Source organism: Trachurus trachurus (genome assembly GCF_905171665.1).
Source record: "Trachurus trachurus genome assembly, chromosome: 24".
NCBI classification, from domain to species: domain Eukaryota; kingdom Metazoa; phylum Chordata; class Actinopteri; order Carangiformes; family Carangidae; genus Trachurus; species Trachurus trachurus.
Window position 1 is genome coordinate 4,370,001 of NC_139910.1, and position 12,440 is coordinate 4,382,440.

General features: G+C 38.8%; 1 protein-coding gene across 1 annotated transcript in view; it reads left to right on the forward strand.

Moving 5' to 3' along the window:
• pex7 (peroxisomal biogenesis factor 7) overlaps positions 1 to 10,417 on the forward strand; it is a 62,469-nt gene extending 52,052 nt beyond the window's left edge. The window contains exon 11 of the mRNA XM_084000971.1: positions 10,123 to 10,417. Coding sequence (XP_083857097.1) covers positions 10,123 to 10,206 — 84 coding nt within the window. The 3' untranslated portion in view covers positions 10,207 to 10,417. The remainder of the gene's footprint in view (positions 1 to 10,122) is intronic.
• Positions 10,418 to 12,440: the final 2,023 nt, after the last annotated feature.

Below are 12,440 nucleotides of genomic sequence, written 5' to 3' on the forward strand. Positions count from 1 at the left end.
GTTAAGAATAGATTGAATGAGGTGATAAATCATAGAGGAACGCAGGGTGACAACCATTCACAGGTTTGTAGGTTGGTTATTCTATAAAAAATAATCTTTCCTGTGGGTGCCACGGTTACGGCAGCTACAGTGATACATGAGCAACGTAGAGCGATCAAGGCGCCAAAACTACTCGGTTACTAGGTAACAACTGACTCTTTCACAGGTGTAAATGGCCGTGTTAGCTACATACATGGTGTATTTACAATACAATACATATTTATTTATATTGCACATTTAAAAATGCAACCCAAGTCGTCCAAAGTACTTTAACAGGGGTCTTCAACGTTTTTCAGGCAAAGGACCCCCTACTTTATATTATTATAAAGTTGTGTATTATATTGAACTGGGCCTATTACCATGTATAAACTTCCAATCCAATCCAATCCTTTTGATTTATAAAGCATAATTTAAATAAACACAAAGGGTTCCAAAGTGCTGTACAGTAAAATAAAAACCATAAAACATACTAAAAAAGCAGAAATACTAAAAAAAACACAATAAAACATAGGAAATAAATAGACATATACTAAGCTATTCAAATAATAGGCTACACATATATTCATGTTTTTATTTTAAAGGTACAGTGAGTAGGGTGGCCGTGCCACTGTCATTTATAAACACACCTTCTTATATCAACAATGCATACAAGCTATTCTAATTGATGTTTTTATTTAAGCATAAATGTGGAAACAAAATTGATAATCAACCAAAAATTTCATGACCCCCCCTGTGGTACCTCTGCGGACCCCCTGTTGAAGACCTCTGCTCTACAATAAAAGCACACAAGTAAAACTAATAACAATAAAACTAGATGGGATAAAGGTAATGTACAGTAAAACAATAAAACAGAAGTGAAGCTATATCAAACTTAACTAAAATGCCAAGGAAAAGAGATGAGTTTTTAATAAAGACTTAAAATGCTCAAGCGTTTGTGCAGTCCTACTATAATCTGCAGAGGTAGGCTGCTCCACGATGTTCTCTGTCTCCTCTGGTTTTTAGTTCTGATCTGGGAACAGTTAGGAGCAGCTGGTTAGCAGGCCTCAGTGGTCTGGGGGCATGGTAAAGTTGACAGGAAGCCAGTGTAAAGTGCGGAGAACCGGGGTTATGTGATGCTGTCAGTAGGCGTGCAGCAGCATTCTGCACAACCTGCAATCTGCACATTAAAACATGTCGATGCCTCATACAGGGAATTACAGTCATCTAAATGAGAAGTAATGAAGGCGTGAATTACTTTTTCGAGATCCTTACTAGGTAGCTACGCCTTTGTCTTTGCAAGCAGTCGCAGGTGGAAGAAACTCGTCTGGACTACAGCGCTAATTTGTTTGTCAAATTTAAAATCATTATCATAAATAACCCCAAGCTTCCTGGCAGAGGAAATAAGATCATTTCAGTTTTATTATGATTTTAGTTTAAGGAAGTTCTGTTGCTTCCATGATTGGACGAGAAAACAGGTGTAAATAGCATAGTTAGCTACATACAGGGTGTATAAGTAAGCTATTTTTTTTAATAATTACATTATTATTATTATATAATTGGTAATATCAGTATTTAAGTCAAATAATTATAAAGTGACATCGTTTTGCTGCTTAACTGAGCTGACAACTCTTTTTTTCTCATTGTTAGCGGAGAAGTGTCCCGGAGCTGCTACTTACAGTATTAGCACCGTTAGCACTGTTACCATGACAATTGAACGGTGATAACGAGTGTATTGTGCTGTGTGACCGCTCCCCCGTTAGGCTACATGGCCTATCTACCACCAGCTTATTAGGCTTTTAATTATTTTTTTGCTTCATTCATCTTTTTCCTCATTATTTGAAATTAAAAAGACGTTCATTAGAAGACACTGAATGTTGGACACGTTTGAACTTCCTGTCTTGTGTTTTTTCAATTTTTTTATGCGCTTTAGTCTGAAAAAAAAATATTGCAACCCTCCTCTCCTCTTGTTAAACATCTCATAATTTCTCTCTCCCGCTTCAAACTCTCTCCCTCTCTGTCTTTGTGCTTTGCTGCAGTCTTGGCCACTGCGCGCGGTTTTCCATTATGTTCGGCTGTTCGAGTTAATTAAAGAAGGGCATTCCTCTTCTCAATGGCTGACTCACCGCACAGCCACTTTGCTTACTCATGCCCCGAAAGGCCGTTCGGCTCGTTGGCTCACTGATTCAAAGATCTTATCAGCAGCACAAAGCCAGTCACAGGGAAACCCGGTGACCAAGGGGAGGAGGGAGGAGGGGGAGGAGGGGGAGTGATGGTGTGACGGTGGGGATGTTTGTGTACAGACCAAACACACAATATACTGTAAAGCAGGAGTGGCTAAACATGTGACACTATCTAAGCAAAGACCTCATCAATGAAACCACCTGCGGAGGCGAACCGGTGAGGTCTTTGATTTGATTTTTATTTGTCTCAAACAAGCACAGCATAAAAACAAACAGTACACTGCAAAAACTCAAAATCTTTCCAAGAATATTTGTCTTATGTCTCATTTCTAGTCAAAACTAATCTCTTTCCACTTAAAATAAGACTCATCACCTAAAAATTAACTTGTTTTTAGATCATTTTCACTTGTTTCAAACAAATTTTCACTTGAAATAAGTAGAAAAATCTGCCAGTGAAAGCAGGTTCTTTGTGCTTGTTGTAATAAGAAAGAAAAACTTGCTCCACTGGCAGATTTTTTTATTTTTATACTTGTTTCAAGTGAAAATCTGCTTGAAAGAAGTAAAAAGTGTCTAAAAACAAGCTGCTTTTTAATGTGTTGATTTCTATTTTAAGTATAATGAGATTTGTTTTGACTAGAAATGACATTTTGACTAGAAATAAGACAAATATTCTTGGTAAGATATTTGAGTTTTTGCAGTGTATATGTAAAAAACAAAAACAATTATGACAATGACACACTGTGCATGTCTGAGAAGGGGCTGAAGGAAGCAAAGCTTATCAAGTTCAGCCCCCCCTTACATTGTCATACTGTCATACATCTAGAATTCCATACAATTTAAAAGATTAAAACATATAACTTTAATATGAAAGAGCCATGATAATAAACATACTAACTGAAATCCTTTCTAAAAAGAAATGTAAAATGAGCTGTCCAGTTCTTTATAGCTAACCAAGAGTGTTTGTTTGTACTTACTTTTAAATTGTTTTAAGTTAATGCACATTTTTATATCCTCATCTAGTCTATTCCACATTGTTACACCACAAACAGAGATGCTCATACTGTACTTTCCAGAGTAGAATGGATGGTAGGCTGTTTAAAGTTACAGTTCCCTCTTAAATCATATGTGCCCTCTCTGACCATAAACATTATTTGGATGTTTTTTGGTAACAACCTCTTCCAGGCTTTAAACAAAATCTGACCTGTTTTGAATTTGACTGGGTCCCCAAATTTTAAAATACCCAATTTTAAAAACAAAGGATTTGGGTTAGTCATGTGCAAGGTTCCCAGCATGATTTTTTGTAAAATGCAAATCTTTTGTAAAGTGCTTTTATATGTGTTTCCCCATACCTCAACACAGTAGGATAAATACGGATCAATGAGTGCATAGTACAGCATTTGAAGTGACTTCTGATCTAAAACATATTTAGTTTTACCCAGAATTCCAATACTTCTGGATACTTTGGAGCACAAATATTTTATGTGAGGCTTCCAGCAGAGCTTATGATCAATTAAAACACCAAGGAACTTACTTTCGTATAGACTCTTTTTCCACATTTTCAACTTTCAAACACACCTCTTTAGGGCCGAGAGCGTTTTTAGAGGAGTGTGTATCAGCCGCTGTTCAATGATCCAACAAACACTTTTCATTTCAAGCCTCCTGACCTGTCCGGCCCTCGGAGCTCAGCCTCCGTCCACTGAGAGACTTTTTCCGGCCAACAAAACAGCAGCATCAGTCATTTGGACGTCTGCTATACCCAAAAAACTGCACACGTTATAGGTTCAAGTGACAAAGCCGCCTGTCAGACGACGGGAGGTTGTTTCAGAGTCGGAAGGTCCAGACAGAGACGAGCACGTGGAAAACTGCACAAACTGTCAACTTCAGCTGAGTGGAGTTTGTGTCTGAATATCTACGAATGGCTTTATTATAATTATGCAAGCACAGTAAAAACGATAGAATAGATAGATAGATAGATAGATAGATAGATAGATAGATAGATAGATAGATAGATAGATAGATAGATAGATAGATAGATAGATAGATAGATATAGACTTTAATAATCCTTCACAGGAAATTATGGTTGTTACAGCAGCAGCATTCACATGTCATTTATTGCACCAATAAAAAAGATAAATAAACGGATCTATCTAAAGAATTGCAGAGCTAAATATAAAATTAAGCTATATCCGACCTGTTTTACCGGTGAAAGTCACTGTAACGGCCACTCGTAACTTCCGACTGAACCATACCAGATCGAACTGGTACGACTTCACAAGTCGAAAAAAACACGAGTTACGGGTTGCCTTGAATGCACCATAACGTCTTGTCAGCCGATGGAGTTAGCAGCCCCCGCCCTCGTCATAGATCTATTGGTCCTTGTCACCACATTCAGGCGCATCCCTTGGCTGCACACACAGCCCTTCATGCCGTTCTCTCTCCTCATTGGATAAAACTTGTAGGATACGAGAAAAGTTTTCTCCTCGGCTCAGAGCAGAGCAGAGTGACTGACAGACCCGTGTTTCGGTCCAAACACTCTATGTAAGTGATTGCTGTCGGAAGATATAACTATTTAAGACTTATATTAACACAAAAATATTGCTTACTTCTGCTTTAATTATTATTTAAAACAAAGTAAAGTGCAGGAGTGCTGGAGAAACACTCATATATAATGGAAAAACGAATAAGAACATCTTAATGGATTAAAAAGAACAACCTATAAAAGACAAAACAAAACCATAAATCGAGCAGGTAATTCCATTCAGGTACAACAAGATTGCATAACACAGATTATTGCACATTAGTGATAACATAAAAGTTGTCTGGATATTACATTGCCATTTCAGGATTTGATGGCGTTCAGAGTCATTATACCTCTGTGGTAGAAGCTGTTATTCAGTCTTAAAACTGAAAAACCATTTGAATTATATTGCTATTTCTTTCATTTAAGAGTTTGGTGTACCAGATCCAAAACAATCTCACTTGTTAGGTAACTCTACAAATGTAAAAACTCAAGTTTGGGCTTTAGATAAAAAAAAACTTTTGTCACGGCTAATGCTCTCTGTTTTGTGTGTGACTCTGGACTTGTATTTACCCAGCGCTTTTGTAGTCTCACTCAAAGGACTTAATGGACACATTTACCCATCCATAAAGTTCTTTACCTACATATACCACATTTCACATTGATGGGGGGGCTGGTGTTGTATTTAACGTTTATCCATGGTAAAACAAGTTGGTGCAACTCAAGGGGCTTATCCTTCCTCCTCTAATAACGGTTCATAATTTCTATCTAAGCAGTTGCACACACATTAACTCAATGAGCAGCTAGGAGGCGTTGGCTGCCACAAAACCTTTTTATCTAAGGTCAAAACCCTAGTTTCAACTTCAGACCTAATCAACCTCAACCATCTCTTCTCGAATCGGTTCAAACGTCACAACTGAACAAGTGGACACCAATTAAATTAAATTAAATTTATTGGTTTATTTGAGAGGGACAGTGCAACACTGATCAACAGAAAAAAAAACTGCAAGTGAGCCAGAGTTAGCCAGTAAGGCTAGTTTTCATCTGTTGTCCCTGGCCAGATGTTACAGGCAACCTAAGAACCAAAAAAACAATTAAGCAATGCATTAAAATACAGCTGAAATTACATATCAATTTACCTAAAAGCTCATACTAACAAATAGGACATGTTTATGACACTTCTGCAAAATTTAGACCATTTCCAACACCGCTTTGTGTGTTGTAGTGTCTTTTTTTTCTTTGGACCGTGCTGTTGTGGACATTGAGCTTTTTCTAACTCACACGTACAGAATGAAGCAGCAAACAGGAGCCGCCAAATACGACAGGTCACAATAAACTGTGACAGATTTTAAACACATCCCGTCCGTCACACTGATGGATTATGATTAATTATAGCCACCCTGCTGCCGTCTTAATACATTTCCACCGACTGAGCCGACTGCTTGTTTCTGATTGGCTGAGCCGAGACCTTCACATGCAAAAAGTAGGAAAAAAAACCCCGAAGAACGACAGCGAGGACCAGGATTTTTTCCTGGTTTTAGATCCAAACCATCAATCAAGTATTTATAGTTGCATCCCCCCCCCCCGGCGGTCAGCACAGCAGACAGCAGCTTCACTCCGTAACCGAGGAGCTTTCTAACACCTGTGAAGACGTGAATCATCAGCAACTGTGGAAGTCAAATGGAGCCGGCGTTTTATTTTGAAAGCCGGTTTGTGCTCCGCAGCCAGGAGAGAGAGATAACAGGGGTGTGTGTGGTGTGTGTGTCATTCAGATGATAGCCACGTCCCTGCAGAGGCATGTCATTCAGCCGATAGCCTCGTCCCGCCTGATTATAGAGTGAAGAGAAGGAGGTGGAGATACAGCTGCATTTTCTCCTCTGCCTCATCGTCTGAGTTTCACCTGCTGACGAACGTTTTATCAGTTTTTACTGCGGTTTCTCTAGTTCATCAACGATGATTGGCTGTAATGTTTATTTGATTATTGTTTTGTAATTTTTGGCCTATAAATAGTTTGAACCTGTTTTGTCTTGACAAACCACCAACAAGAGTTGGACGTCCTCCCAACATGGAGGCAGAAAGTAGAAAATATTTGACATTTTTACTTGAAAAATTAAAGGGACAACGAGGAGTTTGTATTTGGTTATAAAAAAGTCTCACATTAATGTGGATGAATCTACGCTACCCACACTTGTTAATGGCTCCATTTTTGATAAATATATTTTGTCTCTATCGTTATTTTGTTATTTTAATTAATGGTGGAAATGCTGGGCGAGCCGACCAGCGTTTCCTTACTTTCAGTTCTGCGGACGCTGCCCAGCGGATCATGAGAATAACGCCGCCGAATCGCCGTTTATGGTCGGAACTACGACGGTATCTGATCATCTTCAAACCTCTTACTTTCATTCTTGATGAATGAAAACATTCTTAGCAAGATGTCCGTCTTGCGCCGGTCCAACAATTTCACCGTGCGCACGGAGGCTCATGGTAAATGTAGTGTGAAAACACTTTGCTTTCCAAAACTCCTCGTTGTACCTTTAATCAATTATCAAAATAGTTGCTTTTTTTTTTGCTTTTTTTGTTTTATTGTGTTCATGTTTCTGTATTTTAACTAATAGCCACAGATTTGAAAGTGATAATAAAAACTGTTCAAGGCCTTTTGAACAAAAAACATAGATTTTTATTTCAGTGAGGTGAGGAGACTTCGTCATCACTTCCTGTCTTCGTTCAGGAGTACGTGGTGTGTGCGAGGAGGACACTGTCCGACTGCTGCTGTCAGATATTTTTAGATTTACGCTTAGTCTCTGTTCACGTCCGTCCAGGCTCTGTCCAATCCACTCTCTGTTGTGAGTGCAGACGTGTGTTCACTCATAACATGACTCCTCTCTTCCTGTGTGTGCTGGACTGGAGGCTTGTGGGAAACAATTACACTCAACAATTAGAGTTTTAAAAAAAGGGTTAAAAGCTTGAGGAACATATGGACTGAATGTTCTCTACTGTCAATTAACAACATAAAAACAATCTACAAGGGGAAAAAACAAACTCTGAACTGACTGTAGTTGCAAAAATATAGAAAAAAAATTATAAAACAAAAAAGTGAGTTCATGTGAAGTCTTCCCATTGATGCGGTTCAAATGTTTTACCTCAGGAAAAACAAGATTAAAGGAAAGTAAACTGGTTCTGTACATCAGAGGTGAATGATGAAAGCAGGAGGATGAATTACACTTAGTGAGGGAAAAGGCAAACTCAAACGATCTCAGAGGAAACACTCGTCTCAGAGTGAGGTCTTTGCTTTTATGGCCACAGCAGGAGAAAATAAAAATAAATTTTAAAAAAAAGGAGGGGAGAGGAAAAGGAGAGAAGACAGATTCAGATCCAACAGCAGCCAGTAAAGTCTCAGTAAATGTCTTTGTCCCAGACGCAGTAATGGAAGGTAATTTACACTTTGATGTAAGTGTTTGTCAGAGGAGACGGAGCCGAGTCCGTCCTCTGGGCCCACGCTCCACCTGCAGCACAGAGACACAGCAGCTCATTTCAGTGGGAAACTCAAGTGAAGCTGCACTTAAAAAGCCAGATTACTGTGTGTGTGTGTGTGTGTGTATGTGTATGTTTGGCTCAGACACAGAGAACATGTGGTCCACGAGGTCCTAAAGCAGCTTTTAACAGGATTGTAATGTTTCTTTGTTTCTTTCTTTGTTTCTTTGTTTCTTTTTCTTTTTTTACTTGTGATTGATCCTGATGAGGGAGAGCGGAACGAGCAAAGTCAACTTTCAGACCACACATTCAAAGCACCTCACTCAGCTATTGATCAATTAAATTGGGTTGAGGTGATGTCACCTCCATCACACAACAGTTTCTGTCACTTTTATATGTGAACAATTGGATGCAACGTCATCAATGTGTTCCTGGAAAGACCTTGTGGTCCTCATCAAGCTCAGACACTGTTTAACCATCTATTGCTAACAACACTGAGAGCTACCATGCTGCTTTCAGAATGCCAATGAGTAATACACCATGAGTGTATGAACCAAACTACTGAATGGACTAAAGAAATGGGCAAACATGGCTAAATTATACTGTTTAACTCAGTAGCAACAAGGGCTGCGCAATTAAAGCAGAAGTAAGTGATATATTTGTGTTAATATAAGTCTTAAATAGTTATATCTTCCGACAGCAATCACTTACATAGAGTGTTTGGACTGAAACACGGGTCTCTCAGTCCCTCTGCTCTGCTCTGAGCCGAAGAGAAAAACATTTATCGTATCCTACAGTTTTTATCCAATGAGGAGAGAGAACGGCATGCAGGGCTGTGTGTGCAGCCAAGGAACGCCGTGAATGTGGTGACGTAGGGACGAGGACTGTTATGGTGCGTTCAAGGAAACTCGTATTTTTCCGACCGTGAAGTGGTACCAGTTCGATCTGGTACGAGTTCACCGGTCGGAAGTTACGAGTGGCCGTTATAGTGACTTTCACCGGTAAAACAGGTCGGAAAAACACGAGTGGGTTGCCTGAAACGCTACAAAGTCGTAAGTTGTGACTTGAAGCTGTAATTTACGATTTCAAAAGCCTGCCTGGAACGCAGCATTAGCAAAAACGACCGGACCACTTACTTCTGCTTTAACTCACAGTGTAAAGTCCTACAGACAAATCACAGAGCTGCTTTTTTTTTCTTTTTTTACTTCTGGTTGATCTTGATGAGGGAGAGCGGAACGAGCAAAGTCAACTTTCAGACCACATTCAAAGCAACTCACTCAGCTATTGATCAATTAATTGATAGTTTCTGTCACTTTTATATGTGAACAATTGGATGCAACATCATCAATGTCTCCCTGGAAAGACCTTGTCCCTCCACCGTGGTCCTCATCCTGCTCAGACACTGTTTAACCATCTAATGCTAACAACACTGAGAGCTGCCATGCTGCTTTCAGCTCAATGCTAACGTCATCAGTTCACAATGACAATGCTAACATAGCTAACTAGCATTGAAAACATTTTTTTTTAAAGTCACACACTCATGGTCACCATGAGTGCAGGAACCAAACTACTGAATGGACCAAAGAAATGGACAAACAAACTGCCATGTCTTAAGTTACACCATTAGCATGGCTAAATTATACTGTTGCTGTTACAACTGAATCGCAGTGTAAAGTGCAACAGACAATCACACAGCTTTTTGGAGATGAATGCTATATATTTCTCAACATTTGTGTGCTTTGTCAGCATCATATAAGTGTTGTGTTGCGATGGAGACAACAAATCATGTTCACATTCATATTGTTTAAAGTGAAAATGAAACTAAAGTGACTTCTTTTCTATGTTTCTGCTGTGTTGTTGCTCTGAGCTGTTGAAAACCCAGAATTCACCTGCTGATCTCTAACGCGTGTTGTGTTGTGTTGTGTTGTTTGCAGGTGGTCGACTGTTCCTGGGATGAGACGGTGAAGATCTACACACCTGCTTGTCTCACAGCTGGAGCTCACAGTACAACACAGTAGATCACACACACACACACACACACACACACACACACACACACACACACACACACACACACACACACACACACACACACACACACACACAAACTTGTAAGGACCTTCACCGACTTAACACAACCCCTGACCCCACTAATCCAAACCAAGTGTCCTCTGAAGTGTGAGGTCCTGCCATAGTCCTCACATAGATAGTAATACAAACACACACACACACACACACACACACACACACACACACACACACACACACACACACACACACACACACACACACACACACACACACACACACACACACACACACACACACACACACACACACACACACATTCATGTACCAACAGCAGGCTTTGGAAAATGCACTTTCATTTAGTTTCCACAGTGAAATAACTTCAAAATGTTTAATCTCAAACCCTGAGAAGCCAAATACATGTTTGTAGAGTCAGTGTGAAAATAATTTTCTCTACTTTCTAATACAATGTGTGTTTTTCTTTTAAATTCTGACCAAGACTGAAATTTAAAGAGATATAAATAATTCACTGTTATAACTTAAATTTAATATGATGCATTTGAAGATACTTATTCCCAATCAAAGACATTTATATCAATAATTCTGTCCATGGTGACACAGTTGTCACCTGATATTCTGTTAATAGTTACTAATCGGTTTGTTTTGATCGTTTCGGGTCGACTCGACTGTGAATAAATAATGTAAATCAGATGTAAATCCTTTACACTGAATGTCTGTCTCTGCTGTGTTCTTCATCTTTATCTCAGGCAAACACAACAACAAATGTCAGCTGCGACTAATTTCAACATGTAAATGTAAATGTCATCAGTTTAATATCGATGACCTGCATCAGTTTGGTCAGATTCTGCATTTTTTTTTTTTTTCTTATTGTCAATAAATCTGACTTCTCATAACTTGTTCACTGTAGTTTAGACTTTACTTTATCAGGGACTACTTTCAGTGGCGGATTAATCCATGTTGGATGGTTCAATATAACGGTATATAATTTAAATCTCTTCAGTAAAAGTAACTTCTTCACAAATTTCTCCTTCCTGTCACAAACTTTCCATCTTTTCATTTGTTTTCTCCTCTCTTTCCTTTTATTTTCTTTTCCATTCTTTAATTTCCCTCCCCTCTTTCATTCCCCCAATTCACTTTCCTCTCTGTTTCTTTTTGTTCCTTATCTCAGTTTCCTTTTGTTTCCTCTCCTCTGTTTTCTTTTCTTTTTTCCTTCCTTCCCTCTCCCTCTTCTCCTTCTCTTCCTTTCCCTTTTCAATTTCTATACTTCCCATCCTTCTCTTCTCTTTGTATCTATCCCCTCTCTCCCCCTTTTCCTCCTCTGACTGATAAAATTCATGTTTTTAAAGAAATCTTTAAGAAACGAGTTTGATTTACTTCACTGTCACTGAAGGATTATGTAACATCCTCATGTGGGTGAACAGGCGACACATTTTCATCACGTTAAAGCAACAACATATCAGACGTGATACAGTAATATCAGAGAAATATAATCACACAATGCTAGTGCATTAGCTCCTAGAAGCTAACAGCCGATCAGTCGATTTTGAAACAAACATAAAATCATCACGTGACTGAAGAATCCAAACCTACAGCAGCTGTATGCTAACGCTAAGTGCTAACAATGCTAGTATTTAAAACTATAAAACTGACTGTATAATGTTGCATGAAGTTCTATATACATTCATTGAGATTAAATAATATTGATAATTGACAATAAACCCTTCATTCTCTGAAAGTGAAGCCCTCCCCCACCTTTAGTTTGAAGCCGTGTTTCATTCAGAGCATCAGGTCTTTGTCACAACACAGCTGTCACCAATAACTACAACAACAACAACAACAGTTGTGTAATTGTCCAGTAAACTGTGACAGTGAGTCAGTGTGAACACCATCAGCAGGAGCCTGAAGCAACTGAATGGAGCTTAGACGTTCAAAGAAAGAGTCTGAAAGTTCAGATCAACGTTAACCCTCAAAAGTCTCTGAGTTTAGGAGCAAACAGCTGAAAAACAAAACAATTTACCTTTAACCAAACAACTCATCACTTTCACAAAGTTGTTGTCAGTTGTTTCTGATAAATTGACACAAAGTAAACATGTTTCCTTTTTAATTTCCTTTATGACATTTTTTTCTTGGATTTTTTTTTGCGAAATGCATCACACACCATGTTTGCACAGCACAAATTAAATAAGATTTTAACAGTTTCAGA